At 37.2% G+C, this 16,168-nt stretch overlaps 1 protein-coding gene across 4 annotated transcripts in view; it reads right to left on the bottom strand.

The window, feature by feature from the left end:
• DPP10 (dipeptidyl peptidase like 10) overlaps window positions 1-16,168 on the bottom strand; it is a 1,494,592-nt gene that overhangs the window by 19,023 nt on the left and 1,459,401 nt on the right. For all 4 annotated transcript variants that reach the window (XM_070476307.1, XM_070476306.1, XM_020892274.2 and 1 more), the window contains exons 20-21: window positions 5,599-5,793; window positions 4,609-4,663 (exon numbers count right to left, since the gene is read on the bottom strand). In XM_070476307.1, coding sequence (XP_070332408.1) covers window positions 4,609-4,663; window positions 5,599-5,793 — 250 coding nt within the window. The remainder of the gene's footprint in view (window positions 1-4,608; window positions 4,664-5,598; window positions 5,794-16,168) is intronic.

The following is a 16,168-nucleotide window of genomic DNA, read 5'->3' as shown; positions in this document are numbered from 1 at the left end:
AATACTTGTGGATTTTTCTGGTGATGAGAGTAAAATCTGATGCTGTCAAGAACAGTATTGCATTAGAACCTAGAAAGTTAGGTCCATGAGTCAAGGTATATTGGACATGGTCAAGCAGAAGACGGCAAGAGTAAACATCGATATCTTAGGAATCAGTGAACCAAAATAGACAAAAATGGGTTAATTTAATTCAGATGACCATTATATCTATTACTGTGGGCAAAAATCCCATATAAGAAATGCTGTAGCCCTCATAATCAACAAAACAGTCTGAAATGCAGTACTTGGTTGCAACCTAAAAAGGACAGAATGATCTCAGTTCTTTTCCAAGACAAACCGTTCAGCAACACTGCAATCCATGTCTATACTCCAACCACTGATGTCAAAGAAGCTGAAGTTGATCAGTTCTATGAAGACCTAGAAGACCTCCTAGAACTAACACCAAAAAAGACATCCTTTTCGTCATAGAAGATTAAAATGCAAAAGTAGGAAGTCAAGAGATAATTAGAGTAAAAGGTAATTTGGGCCTTGGAGTACAAAATGAAGCAGGGAAAAGGCTAATTTAATTCTGCCAAGAGAATGTACCAGTCAATAGCAAACACTGTTTTTCAACAACACCAGATTATTTTAGATATGGACATCACCAGATGGTCAATACCAAAATCAGATTGATTACATTCTTTGTAGCCAAAGGTGGAGAAAGTTGGATACAGTCAGCAAAACAAGACCTGGATTTGACTCAGATCATCAGCGCCTCATAGCAAAACTCAGGCTTAAACTAAAGAAAATGGGGAAAACCACTAGGCCAGCCAGGTACAACTTAAATCAAATCCCTTATGCATATACAATGGAGGTGACTGATAGATTCAAGGGATGAGATCAAGGAAACAGTGTTCCTGAAGAACAATGGACATAGGTCTACAATATCACACAGGAGGCAGCAAACGAAACAGCCTGAAGAAAAAGAAATGGAAGAAGTCAAAGTGGTTGTCTAAGGAGGATTTACAAATAGCTGAGCAAAGAGAAGAAGAAAAGCAAGGGAGAAAGGGAAAGGTACTCCCAACTAAATGCAGAGTTCCAGAAAGCATGGAGAGACAAGGCCGTCCTCAACAAACAATGCAAAGAAAAGAGGAAAACAACAAACAGAAAGCATAAGACTAGAGATCGCTTCAAGAAAATTGGAAATATCAAAGGAACATTTCATCCAAAGATGGGCATAATAAAGGACAGAAATGGCAAAGATCTAATAAGAGTAGATCAGATCAAGAAGAGATGGAAAGAATACACAGAATAACTGAACAAAAAAGATTTTAATGACCCAGATAACCACTATGGTATAGTCTCTCACTCAGAGCCAGACATTCTGGATTGTGAAGTTAAGTGGGCCTTAGGAAGCACTCCTAATAAAGCTAGTGGAGGGGATGGAATTTCAGCAGAGCTATTTAAAATCCTAAAGATGATGCTATTAAAGTGCTGCACTCAATATGTCAGCAAATTTGGTAAATCCAACAGTGGCTATAAGATTGGAAAAAGTCAGTTTTCATTTCAGTTTCCAAGAAGGGCAGTACTAAAGAATGTTCAAACCAGCAAACAACTGACCTCATCATCCATGCTAGTAAGGTTATGCTCATAATCCTTTAAGTTAGGCTTCAGCATTATGTGAACCAAGAACTTCCAGATGTTGAAGCTGGTTTTAGAAAAGGCAGAGGAACCGGAGATCAAATTGCCACTGTTTGCTGGATCACAGTCAAAGCAAGGCAATTCCAGAAAATCATCTACCTCTGTTTCATTGACTGCGCTAAAGCCTTTGACTGTGTGGATCATAACAAATGGTGGAAAACCCTTAAAGAGATGGAGATACAAAACCATCTTACCTGCCTCCCAAGAAACCTGTATGCAGATTCGGTTTAGTTCAGTTCAGTTGCTCAGTCATGTCCCACTCTTTGCGACTCCATCGACCACAGCACGCCAGGCCTCCCTGTCCATCATCAACTCCCGGAGTTTACCCAAACTCATGTCCATCGAGTCAGGGAAGCCATCCAAACATCTCATCCTCTGTCGTCCCCTTCTCCTCCTGCCCTCAATCTTTCTCAGCATTAGGGTCTTTTTTCAAATGAGTCAGCTCTTTGCATCAAGTGGCCAAAGTATTGGAGTTTCAGCTTCAACATCAGTCCTTCCAATGAACACTCAAGACTGATCTCCTCTAGGATGCACTGGTTGGATCTCCTATAAGTCTGAGGGCCACTCAAGAGTCTTCTCCAACACCTCAGTTCAAAAGCATCAATTCTTTGGTGCTCAGCTTTCTTTATAATCCAACTCTCACATACAAACATGACTACTGGAAAAACCATAGCCTCGACTAGACAGACTTTAGTTGGCCAAGTAATGTCTCTGCTTTTTATTATCCTGTCTAGGTTGGTCATAACTTTCCTTCCAAGGAGTAAGCATCTTTTAATTTCATGGCTGCAATCACCATCTGCAGTGATTTTGGAGCCCCCAAAAATAAAATCAGCCACTATTTCCACTGTTTCACCATCTACTTCCCGTGAAGTGAGGGGACCAGATGTCATGATCTTACTTTTTTGAAAGTTGAGCTTTAAGCCAACTTTTTTCACTCTCTTCCCTCATTTTCATCAAGAGGCTCTTTAGTTCTTCTTCATCTTCTGCCATAAGGGTGGTGTCATCTGCATATCTGAGGTTATTGATATTTCTCCCAGCAATCTTGATACCAGGTTGTGCTTCCTCCAGCCCAGCATTTCTCATGATGTACTCTGCATATAAATTGAATAAGCAGGGTGACACTATACAGCCTTGATGTACTGCTTTTCCTATTTGGAACCAGTCTGTTGTTCCATGTCCAGTTATAACTGTTGCTACCTGACCTGCATACAAATTTCTCAAGAGGCAGGTCAGGTTGTCTAGTATGCCCAGCTCTTTCAGAATTTTCCATAGTTTATTGTGATCCACACAGTCAATGGCTTTGGCATAGTCAATAAAGCAGAAATAAATGTTTTTCTGGAGCTCTCTTGCTTTTTTGATGATCCAGCAGATGTTGCCAATTTGATATCTGGTTCTTCTGCCTTTTCTAATACCAGCTTGATCATCTGGAAGTTCATGGTTCATGTATTGCTGAAGCCTGGCTTGAAGAATTCTGAGTATTACTTTATTAGCGTGTGAAATGAGTATAATTGTGCAGTAGTTTGAGCATTCTTTGGCATTGCCTTTCTTTGGGATTGGAATGAAAACTGACCTTTTTCCAGTCCTGTAGCCACTGCTGAGTTTTATATATTATAAAGCAGAAATATTACTTTGCTGACAAAGGTCCATATAGTCAAAGTTATTGTTTTTCCAGTAGTCATGTATGAATATGAGAGTTGGACCATAAAGAAGACTGAACATTGAAGAATTGATGCTTTTGAACTGTTGTGTTGGAGAAGAAAGACTCCTTGAGAGTCCCTTGGACTGCAAACCAATCCAGTCCAAAATCAAACCAGTTAATCCTAAAGGAAATCAGTCATGAATATTCATTGGAAGAACTGATGCTGAAACTGAAGCTCCGATAATTTGCCCACGACAGAGGATGAGATGGTTGGATGGCATCACTGACTCCATGGACATTAGTTTGAGCAAGTTCCATATGATGGTGAAGGACAGGGAAGCCTAGCAGGCTGTAGTCTGTGGGGTTGCAAAGAGTCAGACACTACAGAGACTGAACAACAGAGCAAGAGAGTAAATCCTGAGTGCCCATTTTAAGGAAAAAAAACAATGTTTTTCCTATTTAGTTTTGTATCTATATGGGATAATTGTGCTTGTGTAATCACTCATGTCTGACTCTTTGCAACCCTATGACCTGTAGTCCACCAGGCTCCTGTCCATGGGATTCTCCAGGCAAGAATACTGGAGTGGGTTGCCCCTCCTCAGGGGATCTTCTGGACCCAGGGATCTAACCCACATCTCTTTTTTCTCCTGCATTGGCAGGTGGGTTCTTTACAACTAGTCCCACCTATACTTTAATAGAAAATTATTTTAAAAGGAAGTAAATATCATGCATAGCACAGCAATATAATTATGAATACTGGTCATCTTTTAGTCTCTAAGCCCTGTAGTCTTTGCCGAGTCTGTGGTCCTTGTTCCTTCTTTGGATAACAGGCTCCTTCAACAGATTTACATGACTGATTATTTCTTGTTATTTAAGTATCCACCTAAATATCACTTAAATCAGAGGGGCCTTACTTGATCACTCAATCTAACAACATTGTGCCTTTCATCCATCAGTTTTTTTGTTTTCCTTAAAAGACATAGTACCAGATGAAACTATGTTTTTAATTTACTTGTTTACTTTCTCTTTCTCCTCTCTAGAAGATAATCTTCATGAAAACAGATTCCTTGTTTTCTTTTTTTGTCCTACTGTTGCTCTATTTCTAACACCACGTTCCAGTTAGAGATACACAGTACATAGTTGCTGAGTTAATAAATAACTGAATTTATATAATATTAATTACAATGTTTCATTTAAAGGATAATAGAAATTATAGTAATATGAAGAGAGTAATTATACAAGTACACATAGAAACAGGTAATGTACGCACACATATTTCTACTGTTTACCTTTCCAAAAATGCTTAATCTTTTGGAGTCAATGTATGGCTGTTTCAGTAAAAATCTGAAATGAAAAAAATTATAGTTATATCTTCTTGAGTTAAATGAACCATGGAAATTCATTCTTAGCCATGAGGAAAAACAAAGACAAAACAGAAGTCAAACAAGAACTGCTTTAGTGGTTAGAACTCTGTTCATATGGAAGGGTACTATATACCAAAATCTTGCTTCTCAGAGTAGTAGAGCAGTTTGGGTGTCTCCCCTGTTAGCTTATTACAAATGCAGAATCTTGGGTCCACTATAGGCCTACTGAATTAGCATCTACGTTTTAACAATATCCTAGCTAATATCTATACCCTGTGTTAAAGAACCTATCAGCTTTCTCAGTTCACATTTTCTCACCCATGCGGGAAAGGTATTTGTGAAAGCTCAAGAACTGTAATTAACTGGGAAAATAATAGACATTGTGATTACTATAAATAAATAATATTGTAGTTTATTGAAGGTCTCTCCCATTTCACAAATCCAAAGTGAATTCTAACTCTAGAGGGGGATGTATGGTAATTCTTTTATTATATCAATGAGTGTGAAAGATACTTGAAAAAATAGTCTATATCAGGGGTCCCTTTCCCCAGGCCACAGATTGGTACTGGTCTATAACCTCTCAAGAAGTGGGTCACACAGCAGGAGGTGAGAGACAGGTGAGTTAGTGGAGTTTTATCTATATTTATAGTCACCCTCTCATTATTCACATTACTGCCTGAGCTCCACCTTCTGTCAGACCAGTGGTGGCAATAGATTCTCTCTGGTCCATGGAAAAATTGTCTTTCATGAAACCAGTCCCTGGGATCAAAAAGGTTGGGGACTGCTGGTCTATCTAATCAACCTAGAAAGTTGTCTAATCATTAAGACATAAACCTCTTGGCATTAATAGTATTATATATCACATACCTAGCATTCACTATAGGACGAACAATAAGAAGATGTACACCTACTTACTTCACAGCTGCTATTTGGTCCTTTACTTCCACTGAGCCTAATCGTCGATGAATCTCTTGCAAAATTTTCAGGCCCTGAAATCCACTTCCTCTGCCATCAAATCGTGCAATGATGATGTTATCTGTGTCAACAAGTACTGAATCCCAGTCAATATGGAACTTATCTGTTACCAGCTGGCCTCCTGGTTCTTCATCCCTGAAAATACCGATACATTGACTCAAAATAAGAGCAATTAATAATGCAGTAGAAATCTAAGTTTTCTTACTTATTAGCTGAAATTATGGAAAAGACCCATGTTGACTGTTAAAATTTCAGGTAATTCTTGGTATTAAACCTGAAAATATAAATGTCATTTCCCTTTGTAAACTTTTGAATGGAAAACTCTTGAATGAAATGAAAATATAAAACAGAACTTAAAACTATTCATGAGAAACTATTTTAATTCATTTTGAAAATAGAACAATGAAAAATGCACACAACTTTCATAGACATTTCTAAAGGATGATCATGAAGTTGACATACAGGCCCTACTTTATTGGATTTCTTACAGTGTTTTAGAAATGTCTTATAGAGGGTATACAAGGGGTAAGAGATCTGATGGAAAGCAAGATCAGTCATGGAGGCTTAAAAACAATTTAACAAGAGAGGTGCAATCCTAAAGCATATCAGATTTAAAAAGAAACACTTCATTAATATTTCCTGAATTGTTTCTTGTGACAGAATTCTCACGGAGAAGAAGTTAAGCAAAGAGTGAGAAAAAGATATTTCTCATCTCATCTCACAACAAGAAAAGGAAAAAGAGACACATGTTTGAAAAATTTGAAAGCTAGAAGTAAAGAAGGACACACAGATTATAAAGCTTGAACATTCTCTCCAGAGGGAAAAGGTGATACAATTTTAAAATGTCACATTACAGTAGTATTTATAACTTATTCTCTTTGGAATACAGAAAGGTTAAAAAAAAGAAAAAAGAAAAAAGCAGACTCTCATAAAAATCAGTGGGGTGGGGAGGGAGTTGAGAGGGGGGTCCAGGATGGGGAACACATGTACACCCATGGTGGATTCAAGTCAATGTATGGTAAAACCAATACAATGTTGTAAGGTAAAATAAATAACTAATCTAAATTTTAAAAATAGAATAAAAATTAAAATTAAAAAAATCACACAGATTATCTAGGTCCAATGGCTTCTCCCGGGGTCCAATGGCTCAGAAGTGAAGAATCTGCCTGCAATGCAGGAGGTGCAGATTCACAGGCTACAAATAGAAAATTTCACCCTACACACTCCCTTGTAAAGACACCAAACTTGCCTTCAAGTCTATGAAATGTATTGCTTAGAAGCACTAAAATATACCAATGCACAAACTAATCCTCATTAACAAGCTTTGAGGTTATCAGGTTTGCTAAAGAAAAAACTTCTGAGCAGCAAGTGGAACTAAGTAGATGCAGAGGTTGAGTGGGACCGAAAGAGGAAACAGGGAATAGGGCAAAATGTCAGACTACTAAAATGTATTGAATGCTATTATGGGGTGAACTGTGTCTCAAAAGCTGTATGTTGAATCTGTAATGTGCACTATCTCAGAGTCTGACTGTATTTGGAAATTGTGCTTTTACAGTAGTGATTATATTGAGATGAGGGCTATTAGGCTGAACCCTAATCTAATCTGACCTGTGTCCTTGCAGCAGGAAATTAGGACACAGAGAGATCCTAGAGGCGGGCATGCACAAGCAAAAGAATATGAGATGTGAGAAGGCAGCCATCTGCAAGCCAAGGAGTGGTCTCAGAAGAAACAGTACCTGATGAACCCTAGCTTTTTGATGTCTAGCCTCTAGAATTACAACGAAATAAATTTCTGTTGTTTAAGATACCCAGTCTGGTATTTTGAATGTCAGCCCTAGTAAATTAATGCAAAGACCCTTGAGATCTAAGCACTTAGGATCCTTTGTCTAACATTATAAACTATCCAAAGTTACTTAACCTTTCTGGGGAGTCTGTTGAACGACTACTTATTGCATGTGTTCTTATTCCTACATTGTAAATAACGTGCGCCACGGATAGATTTTAATTATGACCTACTCCATCCCTTTGTAATTCACACATTTCAGAGTGATTACATGATCCAAGCCTAGATCTGTTTTGTCCTTCTGCAATGTTTACAATCTTTATCTCTTTTAAAAATTTAATTTAAAAAATTTTAATTCATTTAATTTTTGCACAGTTAGCTCTTGGTCAGATTATTAGGAATTATGACTAAACATCTCTACATTCTTTTCCCCAGAAATTCAATTGACTAATTCAGACTGAAGTCTAAAGTTGGTATTTTTTTCCACATTTCCAGATGATACTGACATAACTTGTCTACCAGTTGAGAAATGGCATGAATCATCATGCGCAGCACACTTTCTGGTACATGGAGAACATAGAAAATGCTTGCTGAACTAGATGCTTTCAGGGAAAGTAGACTCATGTAAAGCTTAAAACGAAAGGACCTTGAAAAGCTTAATAAATCCTGCATTTTGAAGCTTGGAGATTTATTGAGAATATCAGAAAGCAAAATATGATTCACAGAGGACAAGATACAAGGATTAACTTCAACATTTAAGCTCAGTTAATACATGACAGTTTAAGTCCCAGCTTCACTCTGAACATAGATAGGGGAGATACTAAAACACTAAGACTTAGTTTCCTTATCTTTAATAATGGTAAAGTACTGCTGTGCTTTCCTCAAAAAATGTTTAAGCATTAAGTGGCATAATGTACTTGAAAAATATTTTGTGAAATATAGCAAGCAATGCAAAATTACTCTGTGATTTATTGAACATTTTTCAAACTTATGATTAACAAATGATTGAAGAATTTTCAAGGGAAAAACTCAATTCCTTACTCATGCTTGTAATATCAAGAAAATAAAGTTTCACTCCTCTGCTCTGCTTTCTAAATTGCCATTTTTAACTTCAACCTTGCTTCACTTGCTTTTAATGTTTGAACAAAAAATGTTATCAACCCATTATTAGTCAATAATTTTAACATATTGCTCTAACTGGGTGTGTTCTTCTTTCTCTTTTGGTGCAGAATACAGGTATAACTATCTCAAGATTAATTATAAAAGGACATGGATTATGATGGTAAGCATTGTCAGTATAAGGAACAAGTCACAGACTTGCAGGAGCAAAGGGAAAATTTTTCACAAAGTGTTGAGCAGAAAATACTAGATTATTTTTAATACAAATTAAGGCAAGAAAATATTATTTGAGGAGGCAGCAATAGCAAAATACATGGAGGTAAGGATGACCCTAGGAATGTACCATAGGCCAAATCACGTATCATGTAATAAATGGTATCATGTTACAACTTGCTAGTGTGCTGGCCACACAAAATTGGTAAGTTTCATTTGCTTCCTCTTTGATTTTTTTCTGTCTGCCACATCTTTTTTCCCCAACACTTTTGTTTTACTCTGTCTCAGAAATCCCCGGGGACTCATATAAAGAACAGCGCTTCAAGGTTAAGAATAGAGATATGCATTTTTGTTGAAAGTTTAATGAAAAGAGAAACTCAATCTGTTTTAACTAGTGAAAAGTCCGCAGCAATACTAAATGTGTACACTTCCTAACACAGGAAGCAAAATCAAATTAAGATTAAAGTTTTCTTACAAGTTAAGGTCTTCAAAGGCAGACTTTGGCATCTGTTTTAATATTAATACATTGAACAATCAATCAGTGGTGTCTGTTTAGATGAAAAATACGCATTATGAGTAAATAATTAAAAAGCTAATCAAAACACATAAAATTCAATAGACCTTTAAAATGGCAAAACAAGCCACTTCTTTATAACATAACAAAACAGCATCTACATCAAAAACTGAATTAAAGTGAAGAGATTTGTTCAGAGTACGTGTTTGTCAGATTCACATGGTGCTATTTGAATTCATGAAAAGAGGTGAATTTATATTCAGAAGAGATAGATTTTGGTCCTGACTTTGTTACCAGTTACCCTGGCAATTATATATTCTTTTTATTTATTTTTTTCATTATAGAATAGAAAGAAAGTGCAGTCACTCAGTCATGTCTGACTCTTTGCAACCCCATGGACTGTAGCCTGCCAGGCTCCTACACCCATGGGATTTTCCAGGAAAGAATACTGGAGTGGGTTGCCATTTCCTTCTCCAGGGGATCTTCCCCACACAGGGATTGAACCCGGGTCTCCCACACAGGAGGCAGACTCTTTACTGTCTGAGCCACCAGGTTTGTAAATAGTTAAAATCATGTAGAGTGACTTTTCCTTACCACTAAACTTTTGGCTAGAATAAATAGAAGGCAAATATTTACCAGTGAGAGCACTTTCCACACGAGATCTATTGAATGGCAGAATTTTTTTTTTTTTCCCCACAGAATTTCAAAACTGCTACATGGACATCTATTGGGTTGTGGAAGAAAGGAACACAGGGAAAATTCCTTGTAGTCTTAGTTCTTTTCTCTTTCTAGGCATAGAATAGATCCACTTGAGCTGAATAAGTGCTAGATCAGAGTGGGTTCACTGTGAGCTGGGTTGCATTTTTATTTTCGATACAGTAAAATAAAAAAGAGTATGATAAGAAGGATAAAGAACAGAATGGAACACATGATAAGAGAAAGGAAACTGATGCTGTGATGTGTCACAGTAAATTCTTTTTTTTTTTTTTAATTTCACCATAACCAAATATTTCAAGAATGCAACAGTGTTTCAATACTAAAAATGTATTAGTGCGATTCACTATAATACATACAAATGGAGAAAAAAACTCATAGGAGGACCTCAGGCAACATTATACAGCTCCCATCTCTGATTAAAACAAAAACAAAACTCATAGCAAACTAAGAATACAAAGCAAACTAAAAAAACATTCTTGACTCAATATGGAAGCCACAAGAAAACAAGAATAATCACATTTACTGGGGAAAACAAAGGCCAGGAATGAGACAAGGATGCCCCTGTCTCTTCTGTTATCCAACAGCAGGCTGAACTTTTTCTTTTTTTTCATTTATTTTTATTAGTTGGAAGCTAATTACTTCACAATATTGTGGTGGGTTTTGTCATACATTGACATGAATCAGCCATGGATTTACATGTATTCCCCATCCCGGTCCCTCCTCCCACCTCCCTCTCCACCCGATCCCTCTGGGTCTTCCCAGTGCACCAGGCCCGAGCACTTGTCTCATGCATCCAACCTGGGCTGGTGATCTGTTTCACCCTAGATAATATACATGATTCACTGCTGTTCTCTCGAAACATCCCACCCTCACCTTCTCCCACAGAGTCCAAAAGTCTGTTCTGTACATCTGAGTCTCTTTTTCTGTTTTGCTTATAGGGTTATCGTTACCATCTTTCTAAATCCCATATATATGTGTTAGTATGCTGTAATGGTCTTTATCTTTCTGGCTTACTTCGCTCTGTATAATGGGTTCCAGTTTCACCCATCTCATTAGAACTGATTCAAATGAATTCTTTTTAATGGTTAAGTAATATTCCATGGTGTACATGTATTACAGCTTCCTTATCCATTCGTCTGCTGATGGGCATCTAGGTTGCTTCCATGTCCTGGCTATTATAAACAGTGCTGCGATGAACATTGGGGTGCACATGTCTCTTTCAGATCTGGTTTCCTCGGTGTGTATGCCCAGAAGTGGGATTGCTGGGTCATATGGCAGTTCTATTTACAGTTTTTTAAGAAAACTCCACACTGTTCTCCATAGTGGCTGTACTAGTTTGCATTCCGACCAACAGTGTAAGAGGGTTCCCTTTTCTCCACACCCTCTCCAGCATTTATTGCTTGTAGACTTTTGGATAGCAGCCATCCTGACTGGTGTGTAATGGTACCTCATTGAGGTTTTGATTTGCATTTCTCTGATAATGAGTGACGTTGAGCATCTTTTCATGTGTTTGTTAGCCATCTGTATGTCTTCTTTGGAGAAATGTCTGTTTAGTTCTTTGGCCCATTTTTTGATTGGGTCATTTATTTTTCTGGAGTTGAGCTGGAGGAGTTGCTCGTATATTTTTGAGATTAATCCTTTGTCTGTTGCTTCGTTTGCTATTATTTTCTCCCAATCTGAGGGCTGTCTTTTCACCTTGCTTATAGTTTCCTTTGTTGTGCAAAAGCTTTTAAGTTTCATTAGGTCCCATTTGTTTATTTTTGCTTTTATTTCCAATATTCTGGGAGGTGGGTCATAGAGGATCCTGCTGTGATTCATGTCGGAGAGTGTTTTGCCTATGTTCTCCTCTAGGAGTTTAAATTCTTAGGGAAGATCAATAGACAAGACTTGATTTTGTTCTTTGGGAGAGAACTCATTGCACAATAGAACATGAATTCAACATAGGAGTAAACTAGAGTGAAATGATTTTGTCTTGTCTTAATCTGAAATTTATATTATAGAAATTTATAGTCTGTGATGATACAGTTGCAATGTAAGTATATCTAAAAGGTAATGAAATTTGTTCTTTTTCAAGCAATATATACATGAAAATACACCCATTGGTCAAGGGCTTCTTGGTCAGTTACCTCTATTTCTCACTTTGTCATCCATAGATTTCCTCTCATGGAAGGACTATCCTATACACAGTTTGACAGAATGAGTTTTCTTCTATAGTCATTATATTATATAAGAAAAAATACTATTTTTCCCTGTCAGAGAACTGTTTCTTGTCCACATTCACATCTTCTTCCATTAGGAAAATAATATTATAACCTTCATATTTCTGATCCCTGGTTTGTTTACAAATAATTTTGCATTGAATTACATGCCCATGGAGTTACAAGTAGGGAAGCATTTGATATTCAGTTCAGTTGTATAAATACCATTTTTAATCCTTACAGAAACCAAGTGAGATAAATATAATTGTCCTCAGTTTAACACAAGGAAACCATGAACTTATATAATATATAAATCCAAGATGATGAAGAGGACAAAATTAGGGTTTGAACTCAATGTGTTTTTAATTTACTTTTCAGACCAGAAAGCTCTGCTCTTTCTATTACATAATAGTCTACCTATATATCCTATTATATGATAATTATCACTGGAAGACTATCAATAATGCTGTCCAGAATCAATAGAGAAATAGAGACTTCTCTAAAATCAAAATCATATGGCCTTTTGTTCCTTCCACTTAACAGTTTATAATAACCTCTGGAATGTAATATTTTCCACCTGTATCATGTTAATGGTTTGGTGTAAAGTAAAAATTCCAAAAATCTTGAGCAAGTTACTAGAAGGTCCACATGAAAGATCAAATACTCAGTCCACATTATTTCATATAATTCCAAATTCTGATCAAAGAATTCACTTTATGGGACTTCTTTCATCTCTTTACTTATTATGTGGCTTCATAGACTTTTGAGCAGATGAGATTGTTAGAAGTAAGCTTGTTTCACTTCCCAAGAGTAAAGACATATATTTCCAAATTTCTATAACATTATTTGAATATGCACTTGTTCATGCCAAATATATACCTATTTCACTTAAAGATAGCACATTTACTGAAAGTATTTGGACAAGAGAGGTAGCTAGTACTTTTCTCAAAAAGTCATTATTACTGCTTTGCTGTGTGAGGAGAGTCAAATTTTAAGTTTCTGCTTTTCTTCATTGTTGTTCATGTTCCTCATTTAAGTGGATGTAAAATGTACTCACATTGTAATACCCATGAAATAATTAAGAGAAATCAGTGGCATTTAATCTTGATAACGGAAATGGAGAAGGTGATCATTGCTTTTTATATTATGCTTGAACAGACTAGACCTTGTTCTTCACAATCTATTGATAATATGTCTTAATGTCAATATTAAATTCTAGAGTCAGTCTGTCAGTTCAGTCGCTCAGTTGTGTCTGAATCATTGAGACAGCATGGACTGCAGCAGTCCAGGCCTCCGTGTCCATCACCAACTACGGGAGTTTAACCAAACTCACGTCCATTGAATGGGTGATGCCATCCAGCCATCTCATCCTCTGGCATCCCCTTCTCCTGCCGTCTTCAATCTTACCCAACATCAGGGTCTTTTCAAATGAGTCAGCTCTTCGCATCAGGTAGTCAAATACTGGAGTTTCAGCTTCAGCAACAGCCCTTCCAATGAATAGTCAGGGATGATTTCCTTTAGGACGGACTGGCTGGATCTCCTTACAGTCCAAGGGACTCTTAAGAGTCTTCTCCAACACCAAGGTTCAAAAGCATCAATTCTTCAGTGCTCAGCTTTCTTTATAATCCAACACTCACATTCATACATGACTACTGGAAAAACCATAGCTTTGACTAGTTAGATCTTTGTTGGCAAATTATGTCTCTGCTTTTTAATATGCTGTCTAGGTGGGTCATAACTTTTCTTCCAGGGAGTAACTGTCTTTTAATTTTCATGGTTGCAATCACCATTGGCAGTGATTTTGGAGCCCAAGAAAATAAAGTCTGCCACTGTTTCCACTGTTTATCTATTTGCTTTAAAGTGATGGGACTGGATGCCATGATCTTACTTTTCTGAATGTTGAGCTTTAAGCCAACTTTTTCACTCTCTTCTCTCACTTTCATCAAAAGGCTCGTTAGTTCTTCTTCATCTTCTGCCATAAGGGTGGTGTCATTTGCATATCTGAGGTTATTGATATTTCTCCTGGCAATCTTGATTCCAGCTTGCTCTTCATCTAGCCCAGTGTTTCTCATGATGTACACTGCATACAAGCTAATTAAGCAGGGTGACGATATACAGCCTTGATATACTCCTTTCCTATTTGGAACCAGTCTGCTGTTCCATGTCCATTTCTAACTATTGCTACCTGACCTGCATACAAATTTCTCAAGAGGCAGATCAGATGGTCTGGTATTCCCATCTCTTTCAAATTCTCCAGAGTTTACTGTAATCCACACAGTCAAAGACTTTGGTATAGTCATAGAACAGAAATAGATGCTTTTCTGGAACCCTCTTGTTTTTTTGATGATCCAGCTGATGTTGGCAATTGATCTCTGGTTCCTCTGCCTTTTTTAAAACCAGCTTGAACATATGGAAATTCACAGTTCATGTATTGTTGAAGCCTGGTTTGGAGAATTTTGAGCATTACTCTACTAGTGTGTGAGATGAGTGCAATTGTGGGGTAATTTGAGCATTCTTTGGCATTGCCTTTCTTTGGGATTGGAATGAAAACTGACCTTTTCCAGTCCTGTGGTCTGGCACATTGAGTGCAGCACTATCACAGCATCATCTTTTAGGATTTGAAATAGTTTAACTGGAATTCCATCACCTCCACTAGGTTTGTTCCTAGTGATTCTTCCTAAAGTTCACTTGACTTCACTTTCCAAGATGTCTGGCTCTAGGTGAGTGATCACAACATCGTGATTATTTAGATTGTGAAGATCTTTTTTGTACAGTTCTTCTGTATATTCTTGTGACTTCTTCTTAATATCTTCTGCTCTTGTTAGGTTCATACCATTTCTGTCCTTTATTGAGCCCATCTTTGCATGAAATTTTCCCTTGGTATCTCGAATTTTGTTGCAGAGATCTCTAGTCACTCCCATTCTATTGTGTTCCTTTATTTCTTTGCACTGATCACTGAGGAAGGCTTTCTTATCTCTCCTTGCTATTCTTTGGAACTCTGCATTCAAATGGGTGTATCTTTCCTTTTCTCCTTTGCTTTCTGCTTCTTTCCTTTTCACAGCTATTTGTAAGGCCTCCTCAGAGAGCCATTTTGCTTTTTTGCATATCTTTTTCTTGGGATGGTCTTGACCCCTGTCTCCTGGACAATTTTATGAAACCCCGTCCATAGTTCCTCAGGCACTCTGTCTATCAGATCTAGTCGCTTAAATCTCTCTCTCCCTTCCACTGTATAATAATTAGGAATTCGATTTAGGTAGTACCTTAATGGTCTAGTGGTTTTCCCTACTTTCTTCAATTTAAGTCTGAATTTGGCAATAAGGAGTTCATGATCTGAGCCACAGTCAGCTCTCAGTCTTGTTTTTGCTGACTCTATAGAGCTTTTCCATCTTTGGCTGCAAAGAATATAATCAATCTGATTTCGGTGTTGACCATCTGGTGATGCCCATGTGTAGAGTCTTCTCTTGTGTTGTTGGAAGAGGGTGTTTGTATGACCAGCATGTTCTCTTGGAGAAACTCTATTAGCCTTTGCCCTGCTTCATTCTCTACTCCAAGGCCAAATTTGCCTGTTACTCCAAGTGTTTGATATGCACAAGCTTATTTATGCATCTAACCAGACGCCATCTTACAGTTTCTAAGCCTGGGTCTCTGATGGTGAGTATATTGCTGGGAGAAATATCAATAACTTCATATATGTAGATGATACCACCCTTACGGCAGAAAAGATGTCCCTTGTACAATAAGCAATAAATAGTAGCTATTATTAAATCCTATTACTTTAAGAAGATAATCTCAATAATCAAAAGAGAAACAGTGAAAAGATAGTACAGAAACCAATTATTTAGCTTTATGCAGAAAGATTGTAAGGAAAATGAGAAGCTCACCTCATGTTTTTCTGAGAGAGAAATTAAAACTGCAGAGAAATTTACTCAACCAAAAGTCTAATTGTAACACATTATAAACTCTCAG

The sequence above is a fragment of the Odocoileus virginianus genome, chromosome 13, assembly GCF_023699985.2.
Source record: "Odocoileus virginianus isolate 20LAN1187 ecotype Illinois chromosome 13, Ovbor_1.2, whole genome shotgun sequence".
Lineage (NCBI taxonomy): Eukaryota > Metazoa > Chordata > Mammalia > Artiodactyla > Cervidae > Odocoileus > Odocoileus virginianus.
The sequence above is the reverse complement of the archived record's forward strand: the minus strand, read 5'-3'. Positions and strand labels throughout refer to the sequence as shown.